Genomic DNA, 16780 nt, shown 5'->3' on the forward strand with positions numbered 1-16780 from the left:
ATTTGTTTTGTCTAGATCAGTGCTCTGCTTCGACATTTATTAATAGGTAACTCACGTTCGAGTTTTTGAATAACAAATGACACTACACTGAGCTTGGAATTGATTCATTTTCACACTATTAAGCGGATACGTAAGCAGAACAAGCAACGACAATTTCTTGCAGAGGATGTTATGACTAGCATTTTGGTTGTTTAAGAATATCTTCCACAGGAAAGTTAGTACTCAAGCGGATAATTTCGGGCTATGTGCTATAGTAATTAGTTAGCCATCCTTACAAGAGCCGATAACAATCCTTACTTGCGACAGTTTAACTACTTAAGTTGGGAAAGACAGAGTTCTTCATTCTACAGATTTGCGTTTATTTAACATGTTATTTTTGTTTATTTTAACAAAGCGACGCTAGCCTAACATATGCATTACGTACTTTCTTCACGTCTAATACTAGGTAAAAGAATGGTAGCAAATTATTTCAAGTTTACGGGTTTCGCTAATAAGTGCCTACGTGGTATTCGTGTGACATGGTGGCCGCCATTTCCAACACAAATAAATGCTATTAAACAGTGCAATGAGGTCTTATACATCAGCAAACTGGAAAAAAACTTAGGACAAAGACTTTCTATAAGCTAAGCAAAGTATCTCTCAGGACCTGTGGTTCGGATCTAGTGTACTCCTTTCGAATTACCAAAAAAAGGATCAACGATCATTATGACGGCGCAGCAAAAATTCATTCACAATGTATTTGACTGTTATGGCTGTCTTCCCATTGTCAGGCCCCACCCATAACGTAGTAGGTCTGATTACGGTACGTGTATAATATTTTGTCTGGGACTGGATGCTTGTGTGAGATGGCTAGAAGAATCGCGGTGGTGGCACTAACAGTCGTTCTGCTGACGTCTAACAGCCATATTGCATAAAACAGCAGCGTGTGACTGCCCACGGACAGATATTTGTGGCCATTAATATAGCGTGTGTGCGCCTTTCGCCTTTACGACTTCTTGAACTCTGTTGAGGACACTTTCAATGAAAGGTATATGGAGCATAGGGAGCCCATTCTTCCTCAAGAGTCGAAACCAGGGAAGGTAGTGATGCTGAACGCTAGGGCCTCGAGCAAAGTCGACGCTCAGTCTCATCCCAATGGTGTTCCATTGGGTGCATGTCGAGACCCTGGGCAGGCCAGGTCATTTCGGGAATGTTTTTGTCACAAACCATTGCCTCACAGATGCTGCTTTATGACGGGGTGCCCTGTCGTGCTGATACAGTTATCTTCTCCGAACTGTTCCTCTACGGAATGCAGTACACAATTCTGTAAAATGTGCTCATTTCCTTCCTCATTTTAAGTTGTCTTAAGCGCAGTAGGGAGACAACACCGTAACCACGATAAAGATCCACATACGATAACCCCACCTCCTCCGTCCTTGACTGCTGGCACTGCAGATGATGGATGATACCGTTCTGAAGGCTTTCGCCAAACCCAAACACTTACATCGGATCGCTACGGGTATAGCGTGATTCATGGCCCCAAATCACTCGCTTCCAGTCAGCTAGTGTCCAGCGGAGTCACTTTTTACACCACCACAAGCCCTGCGCACAGTCATTGTGCTGGCTGGACTGTTGGTGACACTCTGGAACTCATGGATGATACCTTCCGATGATTTCATGAGATTTTTTACAACCACCTTCCGCCATACCCGACGGTACCTCTCCGTCAATATATGAGGTCTGCTTGCTCTTGATTTAGCTGTGGTTATTCCTTAACGTTTCCACTTCACAAATACATAACCAACAGTCGACCTGCAGAGGAGTTGAAATATACCTGATGTCTAGTTTACTTTCGAAGTCAATGAGCTCATCTGACTGATCCGTTCTGCTGTTGAATGAGAAATCAAAGTAAACTGAAGTATAATTTACGACACTATGAACGCAAGGAAAATGAATGGATTTTAGAATTAACTGCACTATAATTTTTAACAAATGTACATTAAAAATGTGATTAAAAAGAAAGACCACTTTACTCAAATTCGTTACTTTCGCAAGTGTCGATATCCTGAGCTTCATTACGTGTGGTACTCCTTGAGATCACCAATGGCCACTTCGATAGGCCATCTCGCTTCTGATATAAATACTTCAGCTGTTGGGCTTTTTATACAGTGTCCTTCCAGTCATCCGCAGGATTAGAGAAGGAAGCATTACTACAATCTGAACCGTTTATTTTTCTCGACAACTAGGTTCAGCACCCAGGAAGGGAGGAGTTGACCTTCAACCTGCTCCCCCACATGCCTTTCAGAGACAGATCTGGGGTTCTTGCCGCCCACTAGGGTACATAAACATCACGAAGACAGTTCACAGAGCCATGTGTGGACGAGCACTGTACTATTGAAAAATGGCATCACGATGCCGGCGCGTGAGAGGTAACACGTGAGGAAGCAGGATATCCTTGACGTACCATTATGCCATCGTAGTTCCCCAGTCACTGCCAGCCGTGACAGGAACTACTATCCAATGGCTCTCCGCTCCATGACGCTAAGAATACCACCGCTGTGCCTTCCCAAAACATTGGAAGAATTATCAGATTGCCGCAGATCTCGCCGACAATGGTCACTCGGGAAAGTGCAGTACTCCGATTCATCGCAGAACACAAGTGGACGCCACTCATCAGCAATCCATGCTTCCCGGTCACGTTCACGGTACCTCTCCAAACGCACCCGTTTCTGCTGCTGTGTAAACGGAAGCCTGCCTGTGGTACGGCAACTCCCTGGTCAGGCTGCTGCTGGTCTCTGTCTAATGGTGCCGTGTGACACACAATGTTGCAGGGAGTTCATTACTTGTTCTCGAATGGCAGGCACAGAGATGAAAAAGTTGCAATGTTCTTGGTGCAAATTGTGGCGATCCTCCCCTGAGGTGGTCAGACATGGTCGGCCGGAATCTTGACGACGAACGTGCCACATGCCTGCCCTCATGTTCCTAAGCAGTCAAATATCGAGCCACTGTCACGTGCGAATGCCTCACAAAACTAGATAGTCCACGATTCGACAATCCGGCCATTGATAGATCCATAAAGTGGCCCGTTTCAACCTCTGTTAGATGCCGATAAAATGGAAATGAGCATATATTGTTGTCTTACACGAATATATGGCATCTCCATGACCTTCAGAAACCAAACGTCTAAGATCGTCAATCTCGTATCCCGCCCCAACAAGGATAGAAACTGTGTATCCCATATGTTTGCATTTAAAATCTACTTATAAGTGTGAAAAACTTTTCTAAGCGTTTGCGTAATGTGTATCTGAGGAGGGACGTAGGTACCAGTCCGGCAATCATCTAGGATGATGTGGAAAACCGCCTAAAAACTATATCCAGGCTGGCCAGGGCCGGTGCGCCCCCCCCCCCCCCCCCCGTCCCGGAAGCGCTGCTTTAACGAGCATGACTATCTGACGAATCGTTATGTACTCTATCAGACCTGGTAACAAAACTATACATTAACTCTGGTAGCTTTTCTTACTATTACACAAAACTGCAACTCATACCATTTAGTTACCCGCCGACTGAGTTTACATGTATGAAGTTACATTGAAATCCGACTATATCTTCTGGGTACTCCAATTTTTTGTGAGACATTTTATTAAAACGAAAAGAATCATGTTAGAGTCATAGACCAAGACAGTAAACGGATCATTTAGAGATAAGCAGACATTTAAAGACATTTTCGAAAGGCATAATCAACAATAAGTCTTCGTCATAGACAAATTGAGTTAAAATACGTATAGTCCATTTGTACAAACTTTCGTCACTGTCTTTGATATTATTGTCCGTTAGGAACTGCAAACAGAACCGTAGTAGTAGGAGCACCAAGTCAGGATAAGTAATGGTAACAGAATATGAGTAGAAATCGGTATAATACTGAGGGCAATCACAACGTAGATGCGGACTCTCACTATAGAGTATACTGCAAAGAGCTGAAGAAAATCATGAGGCAAGTTAAAACACAGCGTCACACCAAGTGAACAGGAAGTTCCCAAGAGCAAAAAAACTAAATGACCAGCCATGCAAGACGTATCAGGTAAAAATATGATTGGTCTATGGAAGATCCCATGCGTGAGAGAGTTCTCAGCTCGTGGTCTAGTGGCAACGTTGCTGCCTCGACCACGGGGTCCCAGGTTCGATTCCCGGCCGGGTTGGGGCTTTTCTCTGCCCAAGAATTGGGTATCTGTGTTGTCCTCATCATTTCCTCCTCATCATCATTCGTGATAGTGGCTACTTTGGATTGTGTACAAATTGAACTGTATAAAAATTGGGACTTTAAGAAAATAGCTTAAATGGCTCTAAGCGCTATGGGACTTAACATCTGAGGCCATCAGTCCCCTAGACTCAGAACTACTTAGACCTAACTAACATAAAGACATCAACACATCGATGCCAGAGGCAGGATTCGAACCTGCAACCGAGCAGCAGCACGGTTCCCGACTGAAGTGCTTAGAACTGCTCGCCCACAGCGGCCGGCTAATTGGGACTTTATATAGGGGCTGATGACTGCCCAGTTGAGCGCCCGCAAACCAGACATATCATCATTATTCGTAGGAGAATAAAACTGTTGCGAAAATTGTTTAATAATCATTTCCTGTCATAGTTGCAATATTAAGTCAAATTATTTTGGTACAGTCAAATACGCATAACTTTTACAAGCCTGTGTTCCGAAGATGTACCATACAGGAAACATGAAGGAAACTGAACCAATTAATAAATCACAGAAGAGTAAAGGTTCACATCGGTAAAATGAACTATCAAGTAGCATGGGAGAACCCAGTAGCAGTGAGGGATGCGGTCTGTCGCCCAGGAACACCAGAAAAACATTTTCCTCACAAACAGAACTCAAACACTGCCCTGCCACACAGATAGACGTCTTTATCTGAACAAACATGGAGCACACAATGGATGCTGACTCGTAGCACATGTATTCACAAACATTTTGGTCTGTTACCAATGCAGTGGAGCAGAGAGCAGGAGAGCCAGGACTCAAAATATAAAATGCCATCACAGATTGTCTTTCATTCCCAAAGGTATTAACAAAGGAAATTTGGTACAATTTAAGAAACAATCACCCACATGAACTAAAAAAATGTTACTCTTTTACAACATTTAAAATTAACAGAAAGGAAGAAAAACTAAAAATAATCTGTAATAAACCAGATTCTACTATTTCAAGTGCGAAAAGCAATCTTGACAGCCCAATTTACGAGAAAAAAAGAGATCAGTTTCACACAAATAATACACACGATTATACAAAGGTGAATATACCCAACTGATTACCAACGAAAACGAAAATCCATGCCGAAAGCAATTATATCCTAAACAATATCCAGCAAGCAATTAGCTATGCACATCATTATGTGCATTAAAAATTAAATATTCACAAAATAATTCATATAAAAGTGAGACAGCGCCCATGGCCCTAAACACAACTACACTGAAGTGACCAAAGTCATAGGATAGCGATGTGAGCGAATACAGATGGCGGTATTCTTGCGTACACGAGATACAAGAGCAATGGCGGATTTAAAATTTTGAGCTCCTGGGCACACTATATTATATGCGCCCCCCCTAAAGAAAACATGTTTTAAATAATAACTATTACCGATCACTTCACAATTGCCGTTGTGGGTGGGAGCGCTGTGAGCTGTTTCCGTACTCTGCTATTCGTCGCTCTGAAGGACGCGTCAGCAGTCTAGTCGCGCTCAATCAAAATGTAATATGGTTCCTGAACTGTGCTTGGTGTCCGGCAGCGGGTAAAACAAACATAAAACTGCATTCTGTTAACATATTCTTCTGTCGAAAGACAACAGAAACGAACACAAGGAAAATAACTTTTCTTTAGGGTCTAAAAATTCAGCAGAGCGTATAGGAGACAACGGATTGTTGTTATACATTCTTACGTCCTTATACACGAATAAAAATAAAAAAGTTGTGTTACGATCTAAAAATTGAATCGAACGTGTCATACACTAGAAATTAATACGTACTTTTACAGAGATGCATTTAAAATTAAACTTTCGTTTTACAATCTAATAACTTGAATGTTTAGCAGATAAAAAAAAACACATTCGGTATTAATACATGAATGTATAGGAAAGCGTAATAAATGAAATGGAGATTACGGCGCACAAACTAATAACTAAATACAGACGAACAAACACAGAACTGGATTTGCTACTACATAATTTTACAGACTAGTGGAAAAGAATCAGATTTGTTTTATAATCTAATAGTTAACGTGTAAAGCATTAGGGTCTTTGTAACTAGCTGCTGCATAATAACTGTACACAAACCCTTAAATCCATGTAAGGGCTGAATAGTTTTGTACTGCAGCTACTGCTCTCACCATAGCTCTTTCAAACGGTATTAACTAAGCTTTTACGTATTTATCGACAGAACTGAACTACGTTATTTATTAGCATTTTTTCACCTGAGCGTACTCTCCGATAACGTATATTTCCGCGATAACTATACATTTCAGCAGACGCCAAAAATACGTATTAGTTGTAATATACTACAGTATCGGTATGACTTGCTGTGCAGCGCCGAGCGACCAGGGTCATTCCGGTATTGTTCAGTATTGTCGGGCGCTTTCGGTCACGTTTGCATGTAAACGAGGTTAAGTTTCGCGTTCTGCCATCGGCAATCGTAAAATAAACAGGTGATACGTAGTCTGTAAATCCAATGAATGTGCTCTAAATTATAATAAAAGCTATGTTATAATCTTAAATTTTTAAAACTAATATGAATAAATAAACAAACTCACCAGTTAGCAAAGTTTGCGTCTGGCTTTGCCACAGAAAACTCGTTGATCGTATCTTCATTGTTCAGACGGTTATCAGTTAGGTTTAATGTGACGAATGGACAAGGCGTTCAATCTCTTTTCGGACAACGTAGAACGTAAATACGATTTCAGTCTTTTAAGAGCCGAAAACGAGAGTTCTGTTGAACAATTTGTACGTGCCATACATAGAAATATTCTAATTGCAATGTCAACATTCGGAAACACCGACTGTAACCTCGTTTTTCGTAAAAATTTACTCATTTCTACACGTATATCACTAATCTCAGGAGATTTCAAAAGTTCCACGAAATGTACACATTCACTAGGGAAGGAAGTCTCTAAATCTGTGTCATATGATGGTTGGAGTTTTGCTGCACGGTCAGCAACATCGTTAGGTGAACTGTTCTTAAGCTTACTGAAAACTGTGAAGGAGTCCTACAGTGTTCTTTGTATAGCTTTCAGTCCTCCTCACAAATTCGGCGTACAAGTTGTCGAGCACGGGAGAAGTGTTTCGACTCCAAATTTTTTCCTTCCGGTCAGAGAAACGTCTTCAGAGTCGCTTCTTCGTCATCATGAAGATGGCGTTTTCGTGATGGTTTATAGGTGCATTCATAGTCTATATCAGTCACAATCTCCATTGATTTATTTTCATAATAGTCGAACATGCCACGAATAGATGCAATAAATCCTACAAGTGATTCATATAAATTATGCACGATTTTAGTATCAATATTTACACTTTGCAATTTCAGATTTACACTATTAAATCTCTGGAGTATGTCCTTCCGAACTGTTATCACGAATACTGTTTCTAGACTGCTGAGTTGATTCAATAAAGCTGAAGCCTCATTTTGCACAAGTGGTTTTTCAGACATATTATTGGCAATATGTGTGAGGGCATTGATAACGCCCCCCCCCCCCCGCCCCCTAATTTTCATATAGACTTACACATGCGTCCTCTCTTGCTGACCAACGTGTTTTTGATAAAATTTTTACCTGGTTTCATGCAAGAAAGTAGTTTATTCCAGCGCTGTGCAGATGCGGAGTAAAAATTATACAGGTTTTGCACTACATTGAAAAATGAACATGCTTCCCAACAACGTGAAACTCGAAATCAGGAACAATTTGCTTTTCTTCATTCTTAACTTTTGTTTCGTCTGTATTTACTTCTTATACAACAGCTGCAGTGCCAGAAATATCATCCGTACTACTTGAACTCGAAGTGGAACCAACAATATTTTTTGCGAAAACCTTATCCACTCTGCCAAGCGTTTTTAGAACATTGGCTTCTCGTTCTCGCTTTCCTTCGATAATTTCCAAAATGCCGCCCCACTTAATTTGCTTTTTTCACTGTTGTTCATGTTAAGGCACTTACAAAATTGTCAACCAACAGTCAAAACAAAAGAAAAAAATTGTAAAAGGAAAGAAAGGAAGCTATATCAAGTTCCAATCGTACTGCACCGCAGATTAGCACAAAGCTTTTGACTTTAAACACGGCACACGAGCACAAAGATTTTTCCTTTAAACACAGAGCGATGAACTAACCAACTCGGATTACAAGACGTAACTGTGCTATGAATGAGCTACAATGCAGAATAATTTAACTTCATTGTCGCCTGTTTCTCTGTTGTTACACACCTGCCGGTTGGAATGCGTCTCTTAAAGAAAACGAGACAGTTCCTTTTTTGGCTTGTGTTTCCCGCGTCGCCAGAATATTAGCTGGGACGCAAATACGTTCTGAACATTCTTGACACTGTCTTTCTAATTTAAAAAGCAAATAATTTTTGCAATTTCTTGCAGGGAGGTGTGCTGGATCGACTCTTATCCCACTTATTCTCATAACAGTGTAGTGATTTCTGTGGGCAGAGAAGACAGACTACAAAGTTTAAGTAGTCTTGTTGACAGATGATGTGATGTATTGTCATTTGTGTGAACACTGCTGTTATGTCTATAGGCAAATGCACCTTCTGTTCCAACATAAAATAAAAATAACCTTTCCTCAACGAAAAAAGCTTAAGGAAGAAGTTTAATATAAAATTTGCAATGATGCCACGTACTATTCGACTGCACAGAGTGGGAACTTTGATATCGTGCAAGCTGCAGCACAATAAATGCGACAAACGAAAGTTGGTTTCTTCCTTTTTCGCCAAAAAAAAGTAACTAAGTAAAGAAATATATAAAATTTTTAAACTGTTGTGAAGTGTATTTCACACATTATTAGATATTCTGCTTACGTTCTTTTCTTATAAACAGTTTAAAAGTGTAAAACATTCCCGGTATCAACATGTTATGTTAAACGGGTGTCATTTAATCAAAGTTCAGATATTGAAGACCACAGAGCATGGACGTACCCAGCGAGGGGCAGGGGGGCAGCTGCCCCCCCCCCCCCCCAGAAGATATTCGCAGTTTTTCACTAGTTTATTGTTTTATTTAATAAGAAATGCTGCATGTTTTCTCGGATTATACAAGTGCATTCTTGTATTTAAAATGTTTATTAAAAGCAGCTTTTCACTGGTTTACTGTTTTATTTAATAAGAAGTTCTGTATGTTGTCTCGAGTCCTTGTTTCCTGAGACTAGTATGACCTGCCCCCCCCCCCTCCTAATTCAGATCCTGCCCCCCCCCCCCCCTCCTAATTCAGATCCTGGGTACGCCCTTGCCACAGAGCTTTCACATTAATTACAGTAATGGAGGGTTGACTTGATACTTCCCCGTAATTTCTACAAGAAATTTAAGTAGAGTCGGGTTTTACATACTGAGGCCCACATATGTTACAATATTTAAGAAACTGCTGATTAGTTTATCACAGCTTTTCAGGGGTCCCGGTATTTTCACGGGGAAAATACGGTAGGCTTAAGTAGAACATTCTCGGAATAATAACGTCTCAAACATTGTATTGTAGATTACCGTCCTCACAGCTTACTTCAAAATATTTTGAGCAATCATGAAGATGATACCAGAAAGAAACCCAATGTTAAATTTCTATTCGGTCACCAGGTACACTATGTATAACTCAAGCTTGTCTTGTCGAATTTCGTTCTTAAGGCTTATTTAAACTAGCAATTTGTTTAACAATATTAAAAAATTTTGTCGTTTGTAAGCGCAGTTATTTAAAGGTTAAAATGAGTACAGAGCAAAAAACGCCGCCCCTCTTAAGGTGCCGTCCCTAGGCCCGTACCTAGTGGGCCTATATGTAAATCTGCCACTGTACACAAGGGCAGTGCAATGGGGGAGCTGTCATTTATACGTAGGTTATTCATGTGGAAAGGTTTTAGACGTGATTATGGTCACACGACAGTTGTTGAACGCGGAGTGGTAGTTGGGGATAGACGCCTGGGACATTTCATCGTTAGAGTATTCAATACTCTGAGAGCCACAGTGACAATGTGTCGAAAATATCAAATTTCAGTTATTACCTCTCATCACGGACAACGTAGTTGCCGCCGGCGTTCACTCAACAGTGTCGCTTGTCACTGCTAACAAACAAACAACACTGCGTGAAACAACCGTAGAAATCAATGTGGGAAGCTCGACGACGTACCCGTTAGTACAGCACGGCGATATTTTGCGTTAAAGGGGTTTTGGCAGCAAAGTTGGATTCTAGACGACTGGAAAACTGTGGCATGGTCAGATGAGTTCCGATTTTGCTTGGTAAGAGCTGATTGTAAGGTTCGAGTGTGGCACAGGTCTCACGAAGCCACGAACCCAAGTTATCGACAAGGCACTGTGCAAGCTGGTGGTGGCTCCATAACGCTGTTGGCTGTGTTTACATGGTATGGACTAGATCCCCTGGTTCAAGTGAACCGATAATTACTGGAATCTGTTATATTCGGCTACTTTGGGACCATTTGCAGCCTTTCATGGACTCCATGTTCCCAAACAATCATGAATTTTAATAGGTGACAATGCGGCATGTCACCGGACCACAATCGTTCACGACTGATCTGAGGAACATTCTGGACAATTCGAGCGAATGATTTGGTCAATCAGATCGTCCGAAATGAATCCCACCGAACATTTACGGGACATAATCGATGGGTCAGTTCGTGCACGATATCCTGCAACCATGACTTATTAAACTCCTAGTTCGGTAATTTTCACACCTGTCAGCAACTGCTTTCTTTGGAATTGCAATTATTACACTCTTATTGAAGTGTCAGGCTATGTCGCCTGTCATACGTCTTGTACACCAGATGGAAGCGTATTGTCATGGCTAGTTCTCCCACTTAGATCTTTCAGAGCCCTGTCAAATTCTTCTTGCAGTTTCATATCTTCCTACAAACCTCCACCAACGTCCTCTTTCATTTCTATAATATTGCCTTCAAGTTTATCTCCCTTGTATAGATCCTCTATGCACTCCTTCCGTCTTTCAGCTTGCCCTTCGTTAATTAGGACTGGTTCTTGATATTCATAAAGCTGTTTCTCTTTTCCCCAAACGGCAATTTAGTTTCCCTGCAGGCGTTCGCAATACTTTTCCTAAATCACTGCAGCTGAATATTTAGATGGTATCTTCAACGATCGACAGCCAATTACTTCCTTTATCCTTTTACAACGAACTTACTGCTCTGTATATCATAACCTCGACGTTGTCAAGACTAAACTCTAGCCGCCCTTTCTGCATTGTCTTTTAAATTTGAATGTTCTCTTCTTGGAATGTAAAACTGCAGCTTTGCCAGAAAAATGGAATTTGTATATATAATGCAACAATCTTATAACAAATTTTCTGACGCGTTGCAGGTTGGAACGGCTGGTTCCTGATTTTTTCCGCCGCTTCAGTGAGCAGCGGACATGGCTTGCGCTGCCATCTGCCGAGTGGTGGCGGTACTGGTCCTTACTGATGCTGTTCTGGCCACCGCTGCGAATAACGCTACTCGTGTCAAGAGACAAGGTAAAGTAACTTACTTGGTTCACTATTTTCGCCTAATAGAGGGGAAATTGTTGCAAATTCTACCATATCATAGTTTCATTAGCGCGATTAATTTTCTGTAAATTACAAAAATTTTAACCAATGTACAGAAAATAAAGGTAGGATATTAATTATCACAAATAAAGCACGCCAGGAACAATTAAATACTGGGGACAATGGAAAACAGCGAGGCTTGTGCTAGTGAGCCTGCACTGCTCCAAAGAAATCACAAACAACGAACATTTCAAAGAAAATTCTGCTATAGCTACATATTTGAATGACCCTATATATAATCTCAGGTATATTCACTGCTGTCATTTCACTTGTGAAACATATTTCTTTGTTCGTAATTTCACTTACTGATCAATTTACACTTGTCGCTTATAGCAATATTGGGTCCCCAATGAGTAGATATGACTGTCTCATATCCCAAGTATTTTGGGACTGTTTACTCAAGAATTAACGTAAAATTGAATAATTCATCATTACGTGTCCCACTACAGAGGCTATGCTCTCTATCATGGATAAAGCAAAATATAACTGCATTCATTATCTGAACCACACTTCTACACTACTGACCATTAAAATTGCTACACCACGAAGATGACGTGCTACAGACGCCAAATTTAACCGACAGGAAGAAGATGCTGTGATATGCAAATGATTAGCTTTTCAGAGCATTCACACAAGGTTGGCGCCGGTGGCGAGACCTACAACGTGCTGACATGAGGAAAGTTTCCAACCGATTTCTCATACACAAACTTGAGTGGCGTTGCCTGGTGAAACGTTGTTGTGATGCCTCGTGTAAGGAGGAGAAACGCGTGCCATCACGTTTCCGACTTTGATAAAGGTCGGATTGTAGCCTATAGCGATTGCGGTTTATCGTATCGCGACATAGCTGCTCGCGTTGGTAGAGATCCAATGAATGTTAGTAGAATATGAAATCGGTGGGTTCAGGAGGGTAATAACGGAACGTCATGCTGGATCCCATCGGCCTCGTATCACAGGCATCTTATCCGCATGGCTGTAACGGATAGTGCAGCCACGTCTCGATCCCTGAGTCAACATATGGGGACGTTTGCAAGAAAACAACAATCTGCACGAACAGTTCGACGACGTTTGCAGCAGCATGGACTATCAGCTCGGAGACCGTAGCTGCGGTTACCCTTGGCGCTGCGTCACAGACAGGAGCGCCTGCGATGGTGTACTCAACGACGAACTTGGGCGCACGAATGGCAAAACGTCATTTTCTCGGATGAATCCAGGTTCTGTTTACAGCATCATGATGGTCGCATCCGTGTTTGGCGACATCGCGGTGAACGCACATTGGAAGCGTGTATTCGTCATCGCCATACTGGCATATCACCCGGCGTGATGGTATGGGGTGCCATTGGTTACACGTTTCGGTTACCTCTTGTTCGCGTTGACGGCACTTTGAACAGTGGACGTTACATTTCAGATGTGTTACGACCCGTGGCTCTACCCTTCATTCGATCCCTGAGAAACCCTACATTTCAGCAGGATAATGCACGCCTGCATGTTGCAGGTCCTGTATGGGCCTTTCTGGATACAGAAAATGTTCGATTGCTGCCCTGGCCAGCACATTCTTCAGATCTCTCACCAACTGAAAACGTCTGGTCAATGGTGGCCGAGCAACTGGCTCGTCACAATACGCCAGTCACTACTCTTGATGAACTGTGGTATCGTGTTGAAGATGCATGGGCAGCTGTACCTGTACACGCCATCCACGCTCTGTTTGACTCAATGCCCAGGCGTATCAAGGCCGTTATTACGGGCAGAGGTGGTTGTTCTAGGTACTGATTTCTCAGGATCTATGCACCTAAATGCGTGAAAATGTAATCACATGTCAGTTCTAGTATAATATATTTGTCCAATGAATACCCGTTTATCATCTTCATTTCTTCTTGGTGTAGCTATTTTAATGGCCAGTAGTGTATTAACTGAAAAATCGGATAGTTCCTACCGTCTCAGAAATACTGTCATATGGCACGTCCCAGGATGTAAACGATAACTGTTGATACTGAATAGCTGACAAATTAACATAGTCCTGGCAGAATAAACGATCCACCGATGAGAAAGAATGATACGTCGTGTCTGGCTGAACCCTGCCGATCTAATAGTGGGTGCTACGGGGCGCGCAGTTTTCGTAGAGACACTGCAGGATGCACAAGTTTTGGAATGAACGTCATCAGAATGCCTCATACACAATAAACAGAGAAAGAACACGCGTTAATACTACTGTAGGCTCTGTTCAGTGTTTGAGAATATATGGCGCTTACAAATCCAAGCCATGTTTTAACACATAAAAAACAAAACTGAGAATGGAGAATGACAAATCGTTATTAAATGCATGTTATGAGGGAGTCACTTTGATTATAACTGGTTTAGAAAATCTGAGATTGGTGGCACTTGAAATTTGTAGCAACAATGAGAACGCTGACACTAATATTCCGTTAATAGATGTACACTTTGTAGCGAAATTATTTTTCTGCAGCTTGCTTAAGGAGAGCTACCTAACTACCGTAATGTTCGGAGTCACGTAACTGTACAGTACAAGAAGAAAATGAGTCATCCCGCAGAGGCAACTTGAAATGAGTGACAATGGGTACGCAACATGCTCAGTACTTACAACTGTAGCCGTAACTATCGTCTCGAAGTGAGGACGTGAGCCTTAGGTTTACAATAATATGCCGGATTTGATTATTTTTCCTCGACGAAAGTGGCTACAATACCCGTCAACAAACTCAAGCCCTTAATGAATGTATAGGGTGTGTCAAAAATACTCTTACGAACTTTGGGGGGGGGGGGGGGGGGGTGGTTCCTTACACCAAAACAAGAAAGGAGTTCATAATAAACACATGCCGGAAAATCCTTCACGTTCCAGTTATTAATGAAAGTATACAGTTTAGCTGATTCGAGCTCCTAAACACACAAATTCATAGTAAATGCTCGAAATGCCCTCCTCTTGATTCTAAAACCGGCCGGGGTGGCCGAGCGGTTCTAGGCGCTACAGTCTGGAACCGCGCGACCGCTACGGTCGCAGGTTTGAATCCTCCCTCGGGCATGGATGTGTGTGATGTCCTTAGGTTAGTTATGTCTAAGTAGCTCTAAGTTCTAGGGGACTGATGACCTCCGATGTTAAGTCCCATAGTGCTCAGAGCCATTTGAACAATTTGGTAGTATGTATTGTCGCATTGGATGACTCTGCTGTCTTCGATGTGGTAATGCCGTCAGATACAGCTATACAGCCTCATGTTCGTGACTATTCGCACGGCCGTAAATAAAAACCATGTCTGCCTGTTCACGAAATGAATATTCTGCCATATTTGAACGGAGCACTTTCACTTAACGCACTACCTGTAGCACATGTAAACAATGCACACGTTGAAGACAGACGAGTTTCGCTGGCAACACAACGCCCTCTAGGATACAATGAGTCAAACCCGTGCATAGAAAAGTGAAGTTGTTGAGTTATCTGGATGTTTGTAGAACATCAACTTCCGTTAATAACTCGAAAACGAAGGATTTTCGAACATATGTTTATATGAATTTTTCTTCATCTTTTAGTGTAAGGAACCTGTTCCCAAAGTATGTAAAAGTATTTCTGAAATTCCCTGTATAGTTAGAGTTCATCCTTCACTGAACATAGCCCATTATTTAATACTTCTTGGATACCGTGTCACTCAGAAAAATACTTGGCAATGAAACCACCACTGAATGCATCAATACATAATACAGTAAGAGACTAACTCGAACATGCACTTTGTATGGTTACATGCAATACAACTTTTTCGCCGATAGAGGGCAAGGGGAGGGGTCATGTGACAAGCAAACCTATTAGCTAATTTTTTGTGGTGGAGAGCAAGCAAATCTGTTCACTGGGTTTATCTAATGTGCGTTTGACATAAATCTTTTAGCAAAACCGTTACGCAGTATATTAGTAGTGTGAGAAGGTGTCAGGTAGTCAGAACTACGTTATTCTATAAAGAGAAATAATTCAATAATATTAAAAGTCGTAAATACAGGTCCAATTTTACAGGTTTCATGCAAACAAGGTGGAAAGATATTAGTTCGTTCTGCATATTAGATTACTTTTCTCTGTTAGCACTTAGGAACAGTAGTTCATATTACTGTTGACAGCAATAATAATCGGCCATTGATAAAGCTCTTATTGTTATTATTTGAAGGATTTCCTGCATACACTTGCTCGGCTCAATCACCTACAATTGAAAAAAAAAAAAGGTTCAAATGGCTCTGAGCACTATGGGACTTAACATCTAAGGTCATCAGTCCACTAGAACTCAGAAGTACTTAAACCCAACTAACCTAAAGACATCACACAAATCCACGCCCGAGGCAGGATTCGAACCTGCGCCGTAGCGGTCGCGCGGTTCCAGACTGAAGCGCCTAGAACCGCTCGGTCACACTGGCCGGCTACAATTGAAACAATGAGCGCTTAGAAACTCCCTTTTCTAGTGAGGGTCCGTGCACTGGCATCCGGCGGACTGTACGATACCTGTAAAAGCTCTTTTGTTTGGAGTTTCTCAGGGACGATGAAACGTACACAAATTAGTGTACTGCTCCTGGCACCCACGTCCGTCGTTGAAACTGCAAAAATTCCATAAAATGGAGATTTTTTTACAAACACCTGCACAGGGTCTTGTGTGACCCGTAATTTACAGTATCTTGTTTTATATTGGTGGCAGCTATCAAGTATCGCGGCGCTTTAGCAACGTCTTTAGTTTCGGTACATCGTCCTTTCTCTGTCGGGAAGAGTCACGCGGTTTTCACTGATCTTTTCATGACCTATCAGTGCGTTTCCTGTTCGATCCAGGAGCCCAAGTGAACTGATAATTACTAACAAAGTGGTTCTTGGATTCTCCTGATCGGTCATCAGATGTCGAATGGGTTGGCCGATCGCACGTACGTTGTTTTAGCTTTGCTGAGTAATTGAGACAGGCCTTTCTTGGTGTATTTTGAACTTTTCCCTAACTTTTTCCCGTTACTAAAACCTTTTTTAAGAAAATATGTTTCTTTCCGAAA

General features: G+C 41.7%; 1 protein-coding gene across 1 annotated transcript in view; it reads left to right on the forward strand.

The window, feature by feature from the left end:
- The first annotated feature begins 11598 nt into the window (after nucleotides 1-11598).
- Nucleotides 11599-16780, forward strand: part of LOC126437942 (proclotting enzyme) — a 155604-nt gene continuing 150422 nt past the window's right edge. Inside the window, exon 1 of the mRNA XM_050090486.1 lies at nucleotides 11599-11698. Coding sequence (XP_049946443.1) covers nucleotides 11599-11698 — 100 coding nt within the window. The remainder of the gene's footprint in view (nucleotides 11699-16780) is intronic.

This window comes from Schistocerca serialis, chromosome 1 (assembly GCF_023864345.2).
Source record: "Schistocerca serialis cubense isolate TAMUIC-IGC-003099 chromosome 1, iqSchSeri2.2, whole genome shotgun sequence".
Taxonomy (NCBI): domain Eukaryota; kingdom Metazoa; phylum Arthropoda; class Insecta; order Orthoptera; family Acrididae; genus Schistocerca; species Schistocerca serialis.